General features: G+C 42.5%; 1 protein-coding gene across 1 annotated transcript in view; it reads left to right on the top strand.

Moving 5' to 3' along the window:
• Positions 1-680: 680 nt before the first annotated feature.
• Positions 681-23,127, top strand: part of SCN4B (sodium voltage-gated channel beta subunit 4) — a 33,642-nt gene continuing 11,195 nt past the window's right edge. The window contains exon 1 of the mRNA XM_044666356.1: positions 681-741. Within this exon, the coding sequence (XP_044522291.1) occupies positions 681-741 (61 nt within the window). The remainder of the gene's footprint in view (positions 742-23,127) is intronic.

The following is a 23,127-nucleotide window of genomic DNA, read 5'->3' as shown; positions in this document are numbered from 1 at the left end:
AGGCCGGGATAGCCGCAGCCAGTGGCCCGGGAACGGAGGGCTGGGCTGCCCACGTGCTGGCTGGCACTGCAGTGCAGGGCTGGAGCGTGTTCCCAGTTGGCCCCTCACCACTGGTACACAGCCCCTTGTCTTCTTCATAGGAAATGGGACGAGGGGGTCCCTTTCTCTTCCTCTGCCCCTTCTAGGACGGCAAGCCATTGGTGCCAGGGTCGAGGAGGGTATCTAGAGAGAGGCTTCCAGGACATTTGAATTTGTGTCCTGGAGTCGTCAGCTTTGGGCTGGCAGATTCTTTCCCTCTTTCTTTTTCTCTTCTTTTCTCTTCCTCCTCCTCCTCCTCCTCCTCCTCTTCCTCTTCCAGCGGCATCTCCCGCGGCAGGCTCCAGGGGGCAGAAGGAAGCTCCCTTTTCTTTTCCTACCTACTCGCTCCCCGCCCCCTCCTTTCCCCTCCCCACTTCTCTCTTCCCCTCCCTTTCTCTCCGCTCTCCTCTTCTCCGCGCTAACTTTGCCGTGCCGGGCCGGTGCAGAGCTCTGGTGGCGGACTGCAGACCGAAGGCTGAGCAGGAGGCTCTGTCCCCCCCCCCATTCCAGATTTTTTCAACCCCCCGGCCCTAACCCCAGTCCCCGTCCCGGCTCCGCACCGCAGCCCTTGCTTTACAGCACTCCTCGGAGAAGACAGGACGATGCCCGAGGCTGGGTACCAAGTCCCAGCCGCGGCGAGATGGTTGGGCAGCGGGCTTTTGGGTAAGGTCGCTGGCGTTCCACATCAGGAGAGGGAGATAGCACGGCGGGACCAGGTGGCTCGGCGTGGGGTGGGTTTGGGGAGGGCGGCGGTCCAGTTATCCCCAAAGCAGGAGCTCAGGATGGTAGCAGTTTCTCTGACCACCTTGCTCCGACGCCTGCCTTCTCTGCGGTCCGTACCAAGGCAGGACCCGCAAACCTCTTCCCCTTCCCCCCCGCCCCCCCCTCAGGCTTTCCACTTCCCACCTCATTCCATTGCTGCTCGCACACATCTATATCCTAGAGGCTGGACTCTGAACCTAGGAGGTGATGGGAAGGGGGCTTTGGAGTGAGCACCGCTGGACGCCAGATTTCGACTGTCTTTGCGCATTGGGAGGGCAGAGGAGGGAAGGGTGTGTGTGTGTGTGTGTGTGTGTGTGTGTGTGTGTGTGTGTGTGTGTGTGTGTGTGTGTGTGTGTGTTGGAATTCTTATCACATCGCTAGGGCTGCTAGTAACTTTGTTTCAGTTTGGTCTGGTGGGCTCCTCTCTGCACCAGCAAGGGGCTCCTCAAATCACCCCCTCCCCCCATTCTTTACTCTGGAACCTACAGTCTCTGCTTTCTAGCGGCATCAGTGCCCACCCTCGGCTTGTTCTTGTCTACTCTTGGCACTTAAGGTGGGATGGGGAAATAGGGCTGGAGGGTGGAGGTTGGGTAGTGAAGTGTTTCCCAGAGCACACTGGAAGAGCTTGTCTTCTCCAAAGAGAGTCCGTTTAAGATTCTTCTACTTTTTTGGGGGGTGGGGGTGATGTGAGATTCTAATATTGAGAAATGAGCAGTCTGGGAGGAATAAGAGTGAACATTTATTAATATCTCATTATACACACAGGTGTGGCATTTTTTATAGGGGGTGTCAAACTTTGAGTGATTATGGAATGTTTATTTGGATGGAATTTAATATCCTCATAAATCAAAGCTGGGCTTCAGAGTAAGCTGAGGCCTTTGCCACCTGACAAGGCTCTTCCTGTTGAGCCAATTCCAATTCTATTGGGGTAGGTGTTGCTTCTAAAAACATTGGAGGTTGAAGCCTCAAAGGAAAGCAACCAGGGTCTCTGCAGACATCTCCTGTAGGTAGACTTGAGACTGGCCCTGGGCCTGGAGCTTCTGCTGAGAGAGTGGGGCTGATGGACTGCTGCCTCAGTTTGGCCCCACTGCTTTGGTTCCATTATGTTTTCCTAGGCTAAATGGAAGAAATCTGGGTTTCTTCCTATGCTTTTCCCTCTTTTCTTAGGTACTTTGTTTCACAAACGAATATATCAGGGTGGGCCCTGGGTCCCCCACCTTCCATTGCAGGGAGCCAGAGCTCTGTTTTTGAGAGGGCCAGTCTAGGTGTAGAGTGTGCATCCTTTATCATCATCATTACTGTCTTTTTCCTACATCAGCCTCAACATGTTGTGGTGGATCAAATACTGGATTTGGCATCAGGAAGATGGGTTTGAATCCTGGCTCTGATATTTAATAGCTGCAAGGCCACTTACCCTCTTGAGCCTCTTTTCCCTAATCTGTAAAATGGAGAAATAATGCCTACTTCTAAGTGTTTTTGTGAGGTTCAAATGATATTACATATAGAAACTTCTTTTAAATTGCCACATAAGTGTCATTTCTTATCGTTCTAGTGAAAAGAAAGAAACTCTCCAAAGTATGGCTGGACTGGGGAGTTTCTGGGGGAAAGCAATGGTTGAGGCAACTATATAATTCATAACCCAAGTTCTAAAGGCAGTTCTGCTGCTGACAAGCTACGTCATGTCATGTCGAGCAAGTCACTTAGATTCTCTTTTTCCTCGTCTCTAAAATCAGGGCATCAGATACAGATGATCTCGTAGGGCCTGTCCAATTCTTAGATTTTTGTGCTTCTCGGCAAAATGTATTCATTAAGTACCAGCTATTCTACTCCATTTCTGAGGCAGTAGAATAAAAGTTCCTTGAGGGGAGGGACTGTTTTTGATTTTGTATTTTCAGCACCTAGCCTAGTGTCTGGCACAAAGTAGGTGCATAGTAATTGCTTTTAAAATAGAATTGAATGGAAGGAGAATCATATCACCTTCGTTCCAGTAGTCTCCCAGATGTGGTAACTTCTCCCTGACGTGTCTTGATAATGAAGAGTCTAGCCTTGTCCATTTTTCCTCCAGCATTTATTTCCATCTGAGAGTGTGTATGTGGGAGGGAAGGGACAGGGTCTTACAGAGATAGGTAGCTTTCTGTGTGAATGCATTTATCCATAACTCCTTACCTTGCTGTTTCTCTCTGAGGGTACTAGAGCTCCTCTAAGACTTGTTTTGGGAGCTTTAGGGTCACTGTGTTTAGTGAATTAAACATTTACTGAATACCATTTCTCTCCACCCCACCCCTAGATCAGCTATAATCCTTCATCTCTTAGAGGTTCATAGCATTTGATTTGAATTTCTCTTATTGCCTAATCACCATTTCTGTATGTGACTAGATTAGGAACTCAATGGTGGCAGAGGCTGGGTCTTGGTCTTATCTCAACTTATTATCTCCCCCATTGCTCAATGTAAGATTTTACAGATAGTAGAATTTTAAATAAATGTTTGTGTGTACATCCATGAAGAAAAACCCCATAAAGAAGGGGTCAGCCATTCTTAAGGTCTCAGGGTTCTCATTGACCTGAGTTTTCACTACTCTCTTGGTCCCTCCAGCACCACAGCTCTGTTCGGGAAGCTCCTACCTCCACCATATATATTCCTTACCTCTTAGGGATATTCTTTTCCCACTTCCTATTCTGACTTAAGCTAAAATCCTAAATCCTTTCCTTCATAGTTTGCCAAGACAAGAGCAGAATTTTTAAAAAGGAGAAAAGCATCAGAGATATAGATAATTTACAAAGCACAAATCATTCTCTTAACAAATCTAGCCACTGATTGACTTGGCTTGTATAGTTTCAAGTTTCTTCTCCTTCCCTCAATCCTAATGGGAAATCCTATTCAAGCAATTCTCTTTTCAGGCCTTGGCTATTTTTCCTTCACTTCCCCAAACGACATGAAAGGGTCCTAGTCAGGGATTCCTGACCTAGCTAGGAGGACACTATGTAGTTGGTGGGATAATAACCTTCTCTAGAACAGTGACCTTTAAAATGGGTTCCTTGACCTCTTAGTGGCCCTTGACATGATCTTAACAAGAAAGCCATCCACAATGAGAATATGAGTTGCCTCCCACCCTCTCCATGATAGTCAGTCATGGGATCTGTCTCCAACCCTTCTTTGTCCTGTGACATAAAATATAATTTCATCTTTACCTCATTTTAAAAAAAATCCATTTTGTATACATTTTATAAAGTGCATAATTAGCAGTATAATAGTACATCTATATATAATCTATACCAGCAGCTAATGTATTGTTTTAAAGTACTTTATGTATGTTATCTCATTTAATTCCCATAAAACTAAAAAAGGTAGGTATTATTTTATCTCCATTTTACAGTTGAGGAAATTGAGGCTAAGAAAGGTAAAGTGATTTACCCAGGGTCACACAGCTAGTAAATGTCCGAGGTAGGTCTTTCTTACTCTAAATGCAGTGCCCCATCCACTAAGCTAAGCTGCCTTTCTTATAAACAAATTATCTTTCTATCTATCTATCTAGTACATATTTATATATTTTTTACTGATAAGGATGCTCTGTTAAAACAGTTTGAAAATCACTGCAGTAAAGATGAAAAGAGGACTAAACTTTTCTAGGAATAGACCTTAGAATTCATTTAGTCCAAACTTTTCATTTTACAGAGATGGAAACTGAGATTCATTTTTTTTTAAACCCCTACTTTCTGTCTTAGTATCAGTTCTAAGACCGAAGAGTGCCAAGGACTAGACAAATAGGGATAAATGAGTTACCTGGGATTGCACAGCTAAGAAGTATCTGAAATCAGATTTGAACCCAGGTTCTCCCAGCTCCAGGCCTGGCACTCTCTCCAGTATGCCACCTAACTGCCCCCAGTAATCATTTATTAAATACCTCTACTGCTAGGCACTGTGCTAAGCAATGAGGATACAAGGAAAGGCAAAAAGCAGTCCCTGTTGTCAAAGAGCTCACAGTCTAATTGGGGAGACAACATGCAAGCAAACATGTACAAACAAGATATATATATATATATATATATATATATACATGATAAATTAGAGGTAATCCACAGAGGGTAAGCCCTAAGATGAAGGAGGCCAGGGAAAGGCTTCTTACAGTAGCAGCTGAGATTTGAAGGAAGTCAGGGAAGCCAAAAGGTGGAGAGGAAGAGATAAAGCATTCCAGGCATGGGGGATAGTCTGAGAAAATGTCTGGAAGTCAGAAGATGGGACGTTGTGTGAGAAGAACAGCAAGGAGGCCAGAGTCACTGTTTTCAGCCTCATCCATTTAAGCAGATGGAAGAGGCTCAACCACAGCAGAGTGTGGAAATTCATGATAAAAGTAATTTTGAATTTACTTCAAAAAACATTTATTAAGCACTAAGTGCAGTTCCCCGGGCTGGGGGAGAGAGAGAAACATTATGAATTCCCTTCCTTCGGGGTTATTAATCTATTTAGAGGAATTTCACTCTCACACAGTCAACTCTAACATAAAATAACACATCATAAGTGCATTCGAGATGTCTAAAGTAAAATCTTTTCTGAGGACTAAGGGAGAAAGCTCCTGACGAGGGAATTTGGGTTACTCATGAAAGGTACATTTTCTTCTCGGTTTTAGAGAATCTAGAGGGAATTTTAAAGGGCAAGAAAAGACCTACCAGATTCTGGCTGATCATGGGGGTGTGGAGGCGAGAAGGGACCCTTTTTAAAAATGTTTACTTAAAAAAATCACGTTGATTTCTGAATTCTGTCCTCCTGTCCCAGGGGACCACTTTTGATCCTCCCCACTTTTTAACAGCCTGAGGAGAAGCTGCTTATAAGGAGATTGGACCCCTTTCTAAAATATGGTGCTAGTAGTCATCTGCCCTGCCCAATCCTCCTCAAGATTCTCTGGCTCTTTTTCCCTGATATGTTTAATTGCTATGATCTGTGTTTAATTATCACTTGCAAGGGTGTTATGTTGAATAAACCCCTTTCCCTTGGTATGTACTTATAAAGGATGAGCTTAATGAGGAGCCAATTAGGGAGAAAGTGAGTACTTCAAGGAAGGAAAGAGAGAGGGCTGCATCAGGAAAATGGGAAGAAGGTCCCCCAGCTTGAAATTGGAATTGTTGATAGTTTATTTTTATTTATAGGAGATTTGGGACTGGGAGGACAGAGGCAACATCCATTTGACGGTCACAGTTTTCACAACCAGGCATCCACCTATTCGCTAGAGGTGGTGAAGAAAGCTAATGATGGTTAGAGAATGTCAACCTTACCCATCCTGTAGCCAGGGGGAGGGAGATCCAGTTGTTTGCCAAGCTTTGTTACAAGGTGAGGGTGTCTCAGGGCTTGTTTATATCTAGGAAAAGCCCTTGGGGGCAGGCAGGAAGCAGGCAGGTTGCCTAGGGAGAGGCAGCAGAAGCCTTTCCGTTGTCTCTGGGTCCATTGGGGCCTTCCTTGGCCTAGCCCTGTTTCCCAGTGCCCCAAAGGTCCCTTCCTCGGGAGGAGTCCTGTCCCATTGTCCTCAAGCCCATTTTCTGGCTTCCAGAGACAGATTCTGATCCTGCTAGGGCCAAAGTTTATTAACCTTCCTATTAAAATCAAATATTTCTGAAATGTTATGAGGGTTTATTTCTAAACTTGGAATGGGCAGGGATGAACCCTTTCTTCCTCTGTACACTCAATGCCCATATCCTCACCCTAGGGTGATTCTTCCGTGTCTCTGGAACTAACAGCTGGCATTTCGCTTGGTTCCCTTGATGGGGAAAGAAGAATGGGCTGAACTTAAGACTCGAAGCTTACCAGAGCTTCATGTGGAATATTCCTTGCCTGATTTAGAAAAGATGGTGGTAGTGGTAACATCAATATAAACATTAATATTAAGTAATGATAGATTGCAATTATGTGATGCTTTCTTTTCCCACAGAGCAGAGCTAAATGGAAAACACTTACCTACCCTCAAGCCAAATCATGGTGTGTCCCTACAGGAATGATATACAGTTCTAATCTTTGAGAATAGAATGAGACAAGAGAAGGTGGAAACTCCAAACTGATAGCCTTAGACATGGATTCCCAGACGTACATTTTTACCCTGGGAGCAATATTTTGCTTGTGAGGCCCAAACCCATTTCTTTTTCTTTGCTTCTTTTGTTTAAATCCTCACTTTCTGTTATAGAATTGATATTAAGTATCCATTCCAAGGCAGAAAGGCAGGATAAGGGCCAGGCAACTGGACTTAAGTGACTTGCCCAGGGTCACACAGGCAGGAAGAGTCTGAGGACAAATTTGAACCCAGAACCTCCCATCTCCAAGCCTGGTGCTCTATCCATGGAGCCACCTAGTTGTACCTTCCCCTCCCCCTCCCACGACCTTCTTGCCACCTAGCTGCTCCACCCCAAACCCTTTCTTGCCAGGGTTCCACAACCTCCTGAACAAACAACTACCAGCTTTTCCCAGAATTTTTTAAGTGTCTAGGAGAAACATTCATCTTTCCTCTACTTGAGACTAGACCTGGTTCCATTAGGGACAGAAAAAGCTGCTATATACCATGCATGTGCCATGTCATACTATACTGCATCTGCCATGTCTTTGTAGACTGAAAGGATCATAGATTGAAAATTAGAAGGGACCTCAGAGGTTATCTAATTCAGATCCCTTACTTTACAACTGGAGAAGCTGAGGCCAGAGAGATTAGGTGACTTATCCAAAGTCTCGTGACTAGTAAGTGAAAGAACCAGAATTTGAATCCAGATCTACTGACTTAAAATCCGGTTCTCTTTCCTGTCACAGCATTTTACTATACTAAAGGTGAGGCAAAAGTATAACTGGACAAAAGAAAAATATGACAAAGCAAAGTAAGCTTAGATTCTCTATAGACATTCTCTCTTACTTGAGAAATCAATGAAATCTGGTCCATATTAAAATCATTCCCTCCTGCCCTTTTTTGGGTGCTTCTGCTCATTAATCATCAAATAGCTGGGGATTCTCACCTTCTCTTACTTACCTTCTGGAGTTCAACACTGTCATCCTTTTGCTGGGCTGGGTTATATTTTAGACTTGGGGCATTTAGTCTTTAGTTTTTGGTTTCTCTATTCCCTTGGAAATTCTGGAGTGCAAATCACTGCTGAGTCTACTAGAATAATCCCGGGTCTGGTACCTAGTCATGTTTCATAATCTGTGAAAGCATTTTCTTCACTGGAGGCACAGAGAAAAGGCAATAAAAATAATCAAGGTACGGGGGCTATTCAATGATAACAGACTAGATAATGGTCCAAAAAAATTGAGACAAACATATTGAGGGCTACTAAGTTCTGGACATGGAGGATGGAAAGACAAAAGTGAAGTGCTCTCTCTTCAAAGAACTTATATTCATTCTATTGGGGGGAAGGAGAATACAACATGCATTACAAGAAAATACATGCAAGGTAATTACAAAAATAATTTTACTTTATTTTAAATGAATTAAACATTTTTTGAGTTCCTAATAATTTCTCTCCCTTTAACCCCTTCCCCACCCATTGAGAAAAGAATCAATATGATATTAATTATGCATGTGAGGTCATGCAAAATATATTTCCATATTAGCCACGTTGCAAGAAAAATAAAATGGAAAAAAGTGTGCTTCAATCTCCATTTGGAATTCATCGGTTCTCTTTCTAGAGGGGATGGCATTTTTTCATTACAAGTCATTTGGAATCATCTTGGATCATTGTTTTATTCAGGGTAGTCAAGTCTTTCACACTTGATCATTGATACAAGGTAATTTTGAGAGGGAAATAGTGATAAATAATGGGGAAGGGGGGGAATCAGGAAAGGCACCCTGGAGGAGATTTGTACTTAAGTTGTACTTTGCAAAAAAGCTAGGAAAGAGGTGGGATTGAGAAGGGAGTGCATTCTAGACCTGGGCAAAAACTTGTGCAAAGGTATGGCGATGAGGGATGAAATAATCCTCTATAGGGATAGAAAGTATGGCTAAGATGAACCATTAATTATCCACCATATCCTAGAAAACATGAACCATAAAAACTGAGAGTTGGAAGGGACTTCAGAGGTTATTTGGTCCAACCCATTCCTCTAGGATACACCCGAGCAGCCATCCAATCTTTGCTTAAAGACTTTCAATGCTAAGGAGCTTACTCACTACCCCTGGGAGCAGCATCCTAGTCTACTTTTGGACTACTCTGGTTGTTAGGATGTTTTTCTTTACCTCATACCTGAACCTGTCTTGGAGGTAGAGAGGTGGCTTAGTGGATAGACCCTGGGCCAGTCACTTAACTGTTTTCCTTAATTCGCTGGAGAAGAAAATGGCAAAACACATCAGTATCTTTGCCAAGAAAACTCCTTGAACAGTATGGTCTGTGGAGTCATGAAGAGTCAAGATGTGACTCAACAACAACAGCAACAAACCCACCTGTTCCTTACTTTCATCCAATGTTTTTACTTCTCTCTGTGGCTAAGCAGAACAAGTCTAATCCCTCTTTTAAATGACAGCCCTTCAAATCCTTGAATACAGGTATTACATTCTGCTGCCTCCCAATCTCCCCTCCAAAAGTCTTCATATTGGTTAAGAGGGTTTCCTCATTGGGAACTAAGGAAACCTCCCTAACCAACAGGATTCAACAAACATATGCCCTGCAATATAGAGTTTTAGAAGGTTGCCGGAGGCCCTGAAAACTTAACTAAGTTGTTCAGGGTCACAGCTGTTGCTCATTTAGATAGCCCAACTCCTTTCTCATTACTTCATCCTGAAAAGAGGTGGGTCTTAAGGAGGCCAATATGCCTTTTCCTCCGCATCCAGGTCATGGTGCCAATCAGTGATGGTGAACCTTTTAGAGGTGATGTGCCCAAACTGCATCCTCAAGCTGCTTGTGAGCCTCCCTGCTATTATCCCAGACAGGGGAGAGAGGAAGTGCTCACATCACACTGTTGAGCAGAGAGGTAGGGCATGTGAAAAATGACCTCAGGTGCTGTGGAGAGGTGGAACAGAGCAGCAGGGAGGCATTTATGCCATGGGTTTGCCAACACAGGTGCCAGTGTACAACTGAGTCAGGACTTGAATTCAGGTCTTTCTGACTCCTAGGACAGCTGTCTATCCACTATTTCATATGTCCTGACAAGTCGTTTTTTTGTCCAGGAAAAATACTTTCGCTTCCTTTAGTTTCTTTCATTTGATTGCAAGAAATAATTTTTTAAAAATTAATTTAACATTATTCTAAATCGCTGACAGTCTCCTTATGCCCTCATACATATCTCCCACACAAGACATTTGAAATAGCATTTAAAGGAATCTTGAACAAGGAAAAATGACACACTTCAGGGTTCACATTCTACTTTATCATTCTTAGACAACAATACCTGCTTAAACATTGTTCAGAATACCCCTGTGAGTCCCTAAAATCACTGAGTCCCTTTTTGACTACTATACTCAAGGGCTCATCTCCCCTAGCTAGTGATAGGTGACCAGAAATAATCAAAAAGGCTGCTTCCCTCAGTTCAATGGGGGAAAAAGAGTATTGGTTTTAGATGGGTCATAACTCTAATCCCTTTGGGGGATGGGGAAAGGCCAAATGACCTTAAGTAGATAGGAGTTATTTCTAGTTCTAAATTTGGTTACCAACCTTAATCCAATATCAGGAGCCTTAGCTTTGTTCTTGACCTTTTACACACTTTCCTGTGAGATACACGGGGATAGACTCAGGAAGGGAGGAACGAAGGAGGGAAGAAAGAAAAGAAAAAAGGAGATGAGAAGAGGAGGGAAGAATGAAGGGAATGAGGGAGAGAAAGAAGGAAAGAAAAGTTGAAAGGAAAGAGAAAGGAAGGAAGGAATGGGGAAAGAAAGATGAAAGGAAGGAAGAAGAAAAAAGAGAGAAGAAAGGAAGGCAAGAAGATAGGATGAAAGTAAATAGGGAAGGGAGGAGAAAAGAAAGAAAGAAGAGAGAAGGAAGGAGGGAAAGAAGGAAGAAAAAAGGAGAGGAGAAAGGAAATAATAAAGAAAGGGGGGAGAAATAACATAGGAAAGGAAGGGAGGGGAGGAAGAATGGAAGGAGGAAGGGAAAGAAGGAAGGAGGGAAGGAAGAAAAGGGAGGAAGGGAAGAAAGAAAGGAAGGTGAGGGGGAAGGAAGGAAAGATGCAAGCATTTATTAAAAGGTTATTATGTATCAGATATTGTGCTAAATTCTGGGAATAGGAATGCAAACCAAAAAAATAGCACCTGCTTTCAAGGAACTCTTCACTGGTCGAAGTCAGATTTAAGTGGGTGGGAGGGTTATGGTTTTGAAGTTTATAATCCAGAAACAGGACTTAAGACCCTCCAAAAAATAGAGGTTTTAGGAAGAAGTCACCAGTGGGAGAAGGGCATGAGTTTTATAGCAGGATATTCCAGATTGAGAAAGTTACAAGGTGTGGTTAGATGTCCTAGGGTAGGACATTCTTTCTTTAGAAATTTGATTAGATACTGATGAAGTTTCCTGCCTTTAAATTAGTCCAAAAGTTTTAGGTTAATCTTAAAATACCTTCTTAATATTCCTAAGCGAAGGATCAGAGGGCTTTGTCTGGTTCCAAGTCAGAGGCAGATTTTGAACCTAGGTCTTCCTGACTCTAAGACAATATTGTTTCTGCATAATCAATACTTTCCCTAAAATGTAGATCCCAGAACAGAAAACAATACTCCATGTGTGGTTTGACCAGGACAGAGGAGAGTGGGACTCTCATCTCTCTAGTGGTAGGTACTATGGGTTTTTATTTCATCACATTAGTTTTTTTGCCTACAGTATGCTATTGACTCATGGAGCTTGCAGTCCACTAAAATCTCAGATCTTTTCAGGCAAATTACTGTCTAGCCACACTTCTCCTCTCTTATACTTGTAGATTAAAAAATATATAATCCAAAATTTAGTCAAATTTAAAAAAATCTAATACAAAATTTAGTCGAATTTTCAAATTCCTTGTTTAAAGGAATAATCTACAATTATTCCTTTAAATTCCCCCCTTACTGGATGGGGCCCAATGTTCTAGACTGTCAAGAACTTTTTGTATTCTTACTCCACCAAATAATATGTTAATGATCCCGCTCACCTTTGGATCAGTGGAAAATTTGATAAACCTGCCATCTATGCCTTTATCCAAGACTTTGATAAAATTGCTAACCCAGGGTTAGGGACAGATCCTTATTTCCAGGTCTATGCTGCAGCATTCATGACTGCCATTTGTGTCTAGCCTTTTATCCAGTTCTGAAATCACTTAACTATAATATTGAAAAGCCACCATAGCTCCATTTTGTTCACATGAATACCATGACTTTGTCAAAGGCTTTGTTAAAATCTAAGTAAATTCTCGATGACAACATTCTCTTGACCTACCAGTCTAGTAGTACTACCAAAAAAGGAACAGAGGTTATTGTGGAAGCCATGCTCATTGTGATGATGATTTCCTTTTCTAGATATTTACCAGACATTCCTTTAATAATACATTTTAGAATTCTGCTAATTTTGGAGTTATATCCTTAATCCTTTGAGGTCTGTGGCAACAAGGCTACCTCAGTCAATTAATTAGCCTTTATTAAGTGCATACTATGTACCAAGCACTATTGCAGGAGCTGCAAAAACTGAACAGTCCTTGTCCTTAAGGAGCTTACATTCTTTTTTTTTTAAACCCTTACTTTCTGACTTAGAATCAATACTGTATATTGGTTCCAAAGCAGAAGTGCATTATGGGCTAGGCAATGGGGGTTAAGTGACTTGCCCATGGTAACAGAGCTAGGAAGTGTCTGGGGTCATATTTGAACCCAGGACCTCTCTTCTCTAGCCTCTCTCTCTCTATGCACTGAGTTACCTAGTTGCCTCCAATTTGCTCACATTCGATCTGAGGAGACAATATGTACACATATAAACCTATACCATATACACACATATACATATACACACATACCTGTATATATTTGTCAATATATCCATCTATCATCTATCTATCTATCCATCCATCTATCCATCCATCCATCTATCCATCTATCTATCTATCATCTATCTATCTATCTATCTATCTATCTATCTATCTATCTATCTATCTATCTATCTATCCATCCATATATCTATCTATCTGTCTGTCTGCCCGTCTGTTCATCCATCCGTCTATCGTCAGAAAAGGTACCATACAGGAGACTGAGGTATGGGAGCTGGGCTTTGAATAAGTGTCTGAGAGTCAAAGATGATGAAGAAGTGCATTCTAGGTACGGAGGACATCATATACAACAACAAGGAGCTAAAATGTCAGCTTAGCTGAAATGTTTCTTTTTTCCAGTGTTAAAGAGTATCTGTCTAGTCTTTAGTTGGATGGACTTTAAGCTGGATGCAGTGTGCTTTCATTTTCATAGAGATAGAGATTTAGAGTTATTTAGTCTTATAACTTCATTTTACAGATGAGGAAACAGAGGCAGAGAGAAGTTAAATGATTTGCCCAAGGATATCCAGATAGTCAGTTGCAGATCTTTTTTCTTATTTTTTTGCCTCAGGGTATGCCTATGAGTTAAAAGAGGGAGTTGTTATTACATCCATTTTTGTTGATGAGGAAACCAGACCAGGACACTTGATGCTAAGTTCAACCAGGTAGATAGATGGTGGCAGGATGAGAAGTAAACCCCAGGTGTCTCCATGGAAAACTCAATTGGTCTTTTGCACAAGGCCAAGGTTCATTCTGCTAATCACAACTCCTTAAGACCTACACTTTGTGAAACTTTAAATCACATTTACTAGTCTATCTGGTTAGCTGGACTTAAGATGTTGAGAAATAATGGTTGGGGAGGCAGAACCCTAAAGATTTTATCTCCTCAGATTTTACATATTGTTTACCTAGACCCCTCCTCTATACTTAATCTCACTTTTTCCTTGTGTAAGAAAGAAAAATTTAGGTATTATAGATATATATATTAAAATATGTGGCCACCAGGAATCAACAATTCAGGTTGATTCCGTAATTAAATCAGACCCAAGTCAGCATCGGGTTGAGGAGTTTATTTACAATCTGGTAGGTAAAAAGTAGGAATAAAGAGAAAGGGAGAAGCTAGTCCAGGCCAAAGGCCTGGACTGAGAGAGAAGGTTAAAAGGCGAAATAAATGAAGCTATAAGCCACAAGGCCCAGCAGCCAGATAGGCAGAGTTTAGAAATGGCCCAGCTAGGCCAAGGAAGTCAGCCTAACTTACCCACGTGACAATACAGAGTGTAAGCGTTCTGTGGTCTCAGGAGATGCTTCTGCTCCCAGTTCGAGAAGGCAACTGCCCCCACAGGAAGTTCACTAACTTACTTAAAGAGATCGTGTCTTTCATCACTTCCTGTGGTCCACCTCTAATTCAAATGGACAAATGGCAGTTTCTACATTGATTTGGACTGCCCAAAGGGCAGTCCCTTATTCTTGATTTGTTACTTATTGTCACGTGTGGGTAACTCGTCTCGCCTTCCCACTAAGGGAGGTTAGGGTGACATCATTAGCACGCCTAGGTTGAGTGGATTTTTGACTATTAATGGGCTCGAGTTAATTCTATTTACACACTTGCTTGTATTAATTATGTGAATACTTCTCATTTCATAATATAGTAATCCAATAAACATTTATTTTTTATTTTTATTTTTATTTTTGATTTATTTAAAAAAACACTTTACCTTCTGTCTTAGAATCAATACTGTGTATTGGTGCCAAGGAAGAAGAGTAGTCAGGGTTAGGCAATGGGGGTTAATTGACTTGCCCTGGGTTATACAGCTAAGAAGTGTCTGAGGCCAGATTTGAATCTAGGACCTCCTTCTCTAGGTCTGGCTCTCAATCCATTGGGTCATCCAGCTGCCCCCTCAATAAACATTGATTAAGTATCTACTATATTTCCAGGCTGAGGATATAAAAAGAGTCAAAAAATAGTCCTTGATCTTCAGGGAGCTTACAATCTAACAGATCAGAGTTTTAGAGCTGGAAGGGACCATAGAAGTCATCTGATTTTAAAGATGAGGAAACCCAGCTTTAGAGAGATGAAATGATTTTCTCCAAGCTAAGTCCTCTGATTCTTAAATCCAGAAAATCTGTCCACTACATCACGCTTAGTTCCCAGAATTGGATGACTCGAGCATCTGGACAGCAGTATCTATTTCACATCTACCTCTGTATCCCCAATATCTCAACACAGTGTATGACCCAGAGTAGGCCCATAATTAAGGTTGAATTTATTGAAGAAGTTCATCTACTGGGCCTCAGAGATAATGCCTGAAGGGATATGGGAAGGGCAGTCTAGCTTCCTGCTTTTGTCCCCCCCCCCCCCCCAGTTGTTACTTGGCCTTTCATTTCAGAGGAATTCTGTCATTTAGAAACATCTCTCAGCCTGTCGCTTTCCTCCTCCAGGCTATGGTGGAAACAGAAATGATTGGCTCTGGAAACCCCGAATGTATTACAGATAAGTCATCCACCTAAATGCACAGAAGTCAGACAGCAATATGCATTCTTCTGCATTGAGACTCAAAGAAATTGCTTCCTCATCTTTAAAGAGATAGTGCAGAATGTTGGCAATCGATCACTTCCAATCCCATTTTTTTTCCCCAATCTCATCCCCCCCCCCCCAGGTGGCTTCATTTGACTATGAGGCTGCCTTCTGTGGGAAAGAAAATCTGGCCTCAGAGCTGAGCACCCTTTCTTTTCCAAGGGGGTCCTCACAGCTCTTGGATGTTCACCTGGACCAGCTAGAACAGGTCTTCTCTCTAGGGATGCTGCCATTATCGATTTTTCAGCATCTTGACTCCTCTAACTTTGGGTCACGTGAATGGTGGGAGAGAATGAAAGCCCCTGGTGGGAAGAGCTGCCTTTAGAAAGTCATTTGTTAGTGGCAACTTTGGGCTTTCCAGAAACAGAAGCTAGAGAAGGGAGTACCATGAGTCTTTGCCAAAACTGCGTCTGCCTTCTTCTCTCATCTCAGATCTGTTCTCAGATCTCTTTGGGAGCAGAGGTAAAAGGAAGCTCCAGGCAGAATCTGTTGGATTTTAAAACTGCAATAAGTTTAGCTAATAAAAAAGGATACTAGACCAAAAGTGGTACCCTGGAAAGAACGCTGATCAGGAACCTGGATCTGCTATTAATAAGCTGTGAGGTATTGGGCATTTCACCTCTCTGGAGGGGGGCACAGTGTTCTGTTGTGGGAGACTGGATGCTGTCTAGGATGACTCATACACCGACCAACATTCTGTAAATGAACACAAACCCATCAAGACACAAAGCAGATTTCTGCTGGGCAGTGGTTATCTCTCTCACCTGCGCTGGTTCATATGGTTACTCAAAAAGTGTTTAAGAGCATTGATCTAAAACTAGAAGACACCTTAGGACACAGCTTAGGGTCACCTAGACTAGAGTAGTGATTTGCCCAAGGGCACAGAGGCATAATGGTCAAGCAAGCAGGGATGGTAAAGCAGAAATAAGAAGTCATTGGCTTTGGAGACCCAGCCCCTGGGTGTTTATATGCTGCCTCTGTCTTTTATTGTCTTTGTGACTTTGGCAAATCAGCAAGTCTTTTGGGGACCTTAGTTTCCTCATCTGAAAAGTGAGGGGGCTAGAGGAGATTGCTTTTAAGGTGAGTTCCAGCTTTAAATCCATGCTTCCCCAGAAGCCAGTTCTGATGGTTCCAAATCTTGTTATGGCTCCCTCAGTTAGCTACTCACTTTTACTGAACATCTAAGTGACCTTGGGTAAATCACTTAACCACCTAGGGCCCCACTTTCCTCATTTGTAAAACGAGGGTGGCTAGATAACATGGCTTTCATTTCCCTCTGACCTTCTAGATGTTCAACATCACATTCTTTTTCTTCACCTCCTTTCTCTTCTCTCCTCTTCTGTTTTTCTTCTTTGGACTGGGAAAGAGGAAACAGCAAGATAGATTCAGGATAGCTATGAGCACGAATAGGAAAATGTGGATTGTTCGGTTTTGTGATCGTCTTGTTTAGGGACTTAAAACACGGAGCAAAACAATGAGGGCCTCCAAAATGGCAGGGTGAGGAGGGGAAAAATCGAAAGTTGGGCGACTGGGAAAATCTCTGGTGGAGGATGTCAGTGGCTCAAGATTTGCAATCAATTCCTAGCTATGGGAGCTCTTTCAGGGGGAAGGTCGGGGTGTTCCTGGAGCAGAAGCATTTGTTGGGGGGATTTCTGTAGATTGCTCTAGGACCTTGCCTCTTTGACTCCCTAGAGAGGAACTGTTTGTTCACAGCCGTGCTGCTGCTCCAAGCCTCTGGGAAATAGTAAAGTAGGCGTAAAGACTCTCGGAACTTCTCCACCCCCAGAACGTGATCTCTGTGGCCTTCCACGAGCTGCATACAGAAGCACATGGGATTGGGTCTGATTGAAGAATCCAAGTCCCCGGACCCCTCTGGGCAGGCCCAGGGCTTCAGCATCAAATGGTCTTTGCCAGGATTAAAGTGGGTGGGAAGCTAGGCACTCGGATCTCAGGGAGTCCCAGCCGGCTGCCGCGGATCCAGGGGCATAAAAGGGTAGAAAAACGACTTGGTTCAATAGACAGAGGGCCAGGATTTGAAGTCACAAACTAGGTTTAAATCTTGGCCCTGCTTCCCTTCTTGCTGCGGGCCTTTGGACGAACGACTCCCCTCTTTGCCGGGAGAGGGGGGAGTCAGCTCGTTCATTTGCAAAATGAGGGAGTTGGACCAGATGGCTTTGGAGAATCCTTCCAGCTTGAAGTCCTGGGATCCGTTAAAAAGGGGCGGGGGCAGCTAATCGGAGGGAGGGTTGGTCCCGCCTCGAAAAGGGAATTCCAGGGGAAGGGCGAGTTAAATGTCACCGCGAGGGCCTGCGGCCCGGGCCGGAGAGGGAGGGCGGCGCCTGCCCGCCAGCCAGCTGAGCGTCTCTGCTGCAGGAGTCAGGCGAGGACAGCCGCCTCCACCTCCCCAACCCCATGCAGGGTTTCACTGAATCAGCGCAGCCAGCGCGGGAGGGATTGCGCTGACTTGATCAATCCCCTCCCGAGGCTGGCAGGCGGCCAGCATCTCCCTGAGCTCGTTTCGGCACTCAAGTAACCGCCCGGGATTCCGGGGCAAACCCTGGGAGGGAAAGGGTAGCCCCAGGTGCTGGGGGGCTGCTGGCCCGCCCTCAGGGGATCGGAGCCGGGACCACTTTGGGTCTCCGCTCCAAAGGCCTGGGGGAGGGGGAGAGAATCTGAGGCGCCGGCAGCCTCTCGAGGTTGGGGTGAGTCTGGGAAGCCAAGCCGACATAAAGGTTAGGAGAAGTTGCGTCCCGGATTTGCCATCCATCCTCTCATGATGCACCCCCACCCCCACCCCCAGCCCACTCCTCAGTCCCTCCTATTCCCCTCTGTTTTACTCCTTTTGTCTTCCCCTGTTTCTTTCTTTCTTGCTGCTTTCCTTTTCTTTCTCTTCCTCCAAGAAACTCTCCAAAATCTCTCCTCCCCCTTTTCTGCTTTCTCATGCTCCTGGCTTCCTCCTTTTGTAGTGGAAAGAAATTGAAACCACAGGACCCGAGTTCAAAGGATGAAAAGCTCCTATAACTTGCTACCTGTGTGACCTTGGGCGAGTCACCTACTTTCCCCGGGTTTTCGTTTTCTCATCTGTAAAAGGAGGGGGTGCCGGACTAAAAGTGCACTCCTAAAGCAATCTTGTAGACCCAGAGACATTTTTTTGAAAACGAAATGTTAAAGATTGCTTTTACATGTGATTGGAAAAAAAAACCAAAATAGTAACAACAAAAAGAACTAGAAAGAGGCACCTACGACCAGGGTTGGAGCCTCAGTTCTTTACTTACCTTTGTGATCTTGGGGAGGACACTTTGGGACCTCAGTTTTCCCATCTATAAAATGGAGTTAATAATACATACATTACCCAACTAGAACAAATGAGAAAATATGTGTTAAGTCTTGTTTTAATACAAGCTATTATTACCTACTCTCCTTAGCTATTTTCCTAGTGATGTGGGTGAAAGAGTTTTGGACCAGGGTTAGAAAGACCTGAGGTTCAAATACTGCCTCAGATACTTACTAGCAGTGTGAGCCTTGGCAGATCGCTTAACTTGTGTCACTTTGGAGACTCAGTTTCTCCAATTATAAAATGGGGATATCAATAGCATTTACTGCAGGGAAGATCAAATGAGGTAGTATTTGTAAAGCACTTGTCAACCTTGAACGTACTGCATAGACATTTGCTATTACCTCTTTGCTTCCTTGGAACAAAGATAAAAGTAATCACTATTATTTATAGAACACTTTACAAAGCACTTTCTTCTCAACAATCCTGTAAGAAAAGTAAAACATGTATTGTTCTCATTTTGCAGATGAGGAAATGGAAGGCCAAAGAGATTATTTGATGTCCAGGGTTACTTACATGGGCCAAACTGGGACTCTCTTGGGTTTCTTGATTCTTAGTTAAGTGATAATAATAATAGTAATAATAATAACTAACATTTAGGTTTACAAAGCACTTTACAAACATCTTAGCTCCTTTGGTTCTTAGTAAAGTGATAATAATAACAATTAACATTTGGGTTTACAAAGTGCTTTATAATTGTTATCTTAGCTCCCTTGATTCTTCATGGATGATAATAATAATAGTAATAACAATAACTAACATTTAGATTTACAAAGTGCTTTTACAACTGTTATCTTAAGCCCCTTGTTTCTCAGTTTAGTGATAATAATAATAATAATAACAGTAGCTAGCATTTAGGTTTACAAAGCACTTCACAAACTTTTACTGTTACAACATCCTTGGGAGACAGATGCTATTGTTATCATCATTTTATAGATGAGGAAAGTGAGACAGACAGAGGTTACAGTGATTTGCCCAGGGTCATTTGGATAAGTGTTTGAGGCTGGATTTGAACCCTGGGAGATGAATCTTCCTGAGTTCTAAGTCCAGTGCTCTATCTACTATGCCACCAACCTGCCTTGGGGCATTCCACTCTTCTGTCTCTAAAAGTAGAAGGAGAGCTCATTCCCATAATGCCAAGCCCCTGGGGTTCAGCATCCACACTGTGGAGCAGTAAAAGCGACTGAACTTGGAATCAAGAGATTGGGTGCCAATCTTGCCTCCAGGATGCTTGGGAGATGCATGACTAAGAATAAGTCATTTAGCTTCTCTGAGTCTCAGTTTCTTCATATGTAAAGTGGGGAGAATAAGTGCAGTTACCTATTTCAAAGAGATTGTTAAAGATCAAACAAGATAATATTTTGAACTAGTTTTGAAACCCTTTGAGCCATTATTATTGACAGTAGCTTTCCCCTGGTGCCTCTTCCTTTCATTCTTCTAGGAATATAACTAGAATAGATTCTTCCATAACTCTTATAGGCAGATGCTCATTTTAATTCATAGCATTTATGCTTTAAGTTTTGCAAAGTGCTTTAAGGTTTGCAAGCATTTTACAAATATTATCTCGTTTTGTCTTCACAACAGCTTTGGGAGATAGGCTGTTATTATCCTCATTTTACAGATGGGCAAACTGAAGTTAAATGACTTGTTTAGTGTCTGAGATTGGATTCAAACTCAAGTTTCCCTAACTCCGGGTCTAATGCTCATTCCTTGTGCCTCCAACCTGTCACTATAAAATACTTACTATGTGCAGGGCCTTGTGCTAAGGGCTGGGGTAGAGATGGATACAAAGGTGAAAAATAGCAGTCCCTCTGACTTTACGAATCTGGTAATCCTTTGAGGAGGAGAAATTGTTGTTTAGTTGTTTTTCAGTCATGTCTGATTCTTTATGACCCCATTTTTCATTTCCTTCTCTGGCTCATTTTACAAGTGAGGAAACTGAGGCAGAGTTAAGTGACTTTCCCAGGATCATACCACTAGGAAGTATTTGAGGCCAGATTTGAATTCAGGAAGATGAGTCTCTCTGACTCTAGGCTCTGGGCTCTATCCACTGTATCACCTAGCTGCTCCAAGAAGAAGATACATGCACAAATAAATATGATAAGGGCACTGGAGCAACCCCGAGTGCTATGAGAAATTTGAGAACACCAAGATTACTTTTAGCTGAGGGGATTAGACATGGCTTTAAGGAGAAGGTAGTATATGAGCTGAAAGAAGGAAGAGAAGTATCATACAACTTCCTTAATATAGAAGGAGCTGGGAAAGATCCAGACTCTGGGCTTTGTGGCTCTCTCCATTAGCCCCCTGTCCTTCCTTGGAGATCTTGGCTTTTGGCTTCAGAGAATAGTTTTTGCTATTTTCTAGTGACTTCCATGCATATGGGCTCTCAGTTAGAGACCCGAATCCTCTTGGGTCATAGGCTTAAGGACCTGAAAGGACCTTAGAGATCATCTAGACTTGGAGTCCTTAACCTTTTTTGTGTCACAGATTTCTTTGACAGCCTGGTGAAGCCTAAAACTCCTTCTCAAAATAATGATTTTAAATGCACAAAATAAAACATAGGATGACAAAGGAAACCAAATGTTAATGAAAACAAAGATGTCATTTCCCCCCCATCCAAGTTCACTATTCCCTTGAACATAGAAGTCCCTGGCTCTCAGGTAAAACTCCAGATCTAGTCAACTTCAACATTTTATAGATGAGGGGAAGTGACTTGCCCAAGGTCACTCAGATAAGTTAATAGGATCAGGATTTGAACCTAGGTCCTCTGGCTCCAAATCCAGTGTACTTTTCATAACACATTACTTCTCATTAGGTAGAACAGTTACAGTATTATGAGGAAGGGGAGATAAGGACCCAAACTAGAGTGGTAGCTTTTGAGTGTAAAAGAAATATATAGATATTTAAATTCCTACACCATCTGGGGCAAGGGTTCTTAATAATTTTTTTTAATGTTATAAGCCCCTTTAGTAGTCTGGTGAAATCTATGAACTCCCTTGAGAAAAAAAAAATAAGTCCAAATGTATAAAATAAAACCCACAGAATTACAAAGGAAAAGGTTAGTGAAAATAATGGTGTAATTTTTTCCCCATCCAAATTCACAGATTGAAAACCCATCCATGGACCCTTTGGGGTCTTTAGACCCCAGTTTAAGAACCTTTGACTTACTACTTACAGATCAAAGCATACCATCTTCCACTTTATATCCTTCATGAATTTGTTTTTACTGCATGTGTGATATGTTTCTTTTACCATGGCACGAGCAATATGGAAATATGTATTGCATGAAACTACTGGCATAACCTATATTAGACTATCCACTATCTTGATGAGTAGGGTGGGGAGGGAGAGGGAGAATCAGAATCATAAAATGTCAGAAAACTATTGTCAAAAAATGTTTCTACATGTAATCAGGGAAAAAAGGTAAAAAAAAACGAAACAACAAAAAAAAACCTGTAAGGACCATCCCTACAGCATTACTTCAGGTTTGAGATGGGATGGGAGAGAAGAACGGGTTTGGGATGGGGGGGGCAGCATGAGGCACCAATGGTGCATTATGGGGAAGTTTATTTCATCACAGCTAGTATTTTATAGGGCAATGTTACATAAGCCAAAAGATTAGGTAATCTTTTTGCATAGATGATGGTTAGTAATGATTTACAATCTTAGTACAATGACTTAGTTTACTTCATCGAATCTAGACAGAGTTTTCTACAGGCTGATAAATCAATAAGTCAGGAGGTAACCATCTAACCCAGATTCTCATAGAATCTCTATCAGTAGTTTCTTGGAAGGACATGCCGTGTATACAAAGTACAGCAGGGAGGGGTTAGTAGCCACAGGTGGGTGAGATCATGGGACTATGTGAGGGATTCTAGCTAGGCTATGCCTTTGATTTTACTGGGGTCCACTCTCACTACTGGGGACTACTTTGACCTAAGGCAAAATTCCTGAAAAAGATTCATGGGACTCAGCATATCGTTAGATATAGGGAGGTGGGAGAAAGGAGTTGAGAGAGAAGTGGGAGAGAAGTGATTTTATTTTTCGATAATTTTGCTATGTGCCAAGCAATGTACCAAGTGCTTTACAAATATCAACTTATTTAATCACTCTGTGGCTATTATTGTTCCCATTTTACAGGTGAGGAAATTGAGGTAGTCGGCATTTAAGTGACTTACCCAGGGTCACTCATTGTCTGTGGCAGGATTTAAGCTAAGATCTTCCAAATAATTATGATGATAGCATTAATAAAGTGCTTACCAAGTGCCAATGTACTAAGTACTTTATAATTATTATCTCATTTGATTCCTATAACAATCCTGGTGGGGGGGGGGAATAGGTGCTATTATTGGCCCCATTTTATAGAGGAGAAAACTAAGGCAAAGAAGTTAAGTGACTTGTCCAGGGTCACACCTAGTAAGTGCCTGAGATGATCTGAACTCAGGTCTTCCT

This window comes from Gracilinanus agilis, chromosome 3, assembly GCF_016433145.1.
Source record: "Gracilinanus agilis isolate LMUSP501 chromosome 3, AgileGrace, whole genome shotgun sequence".
Lineage (NCBI taxonomy): Eukaryota > Metazoa > Chordata > Mammalia > Didelphimorphia > Didelphidae > Gracilinanus > Gracilinanus agilis.
The sequence above is the reverse complement of the archived record's forward strand: the minus strand, read 5'-3'. Positions and strand labels throughout refer to the sequence as shown.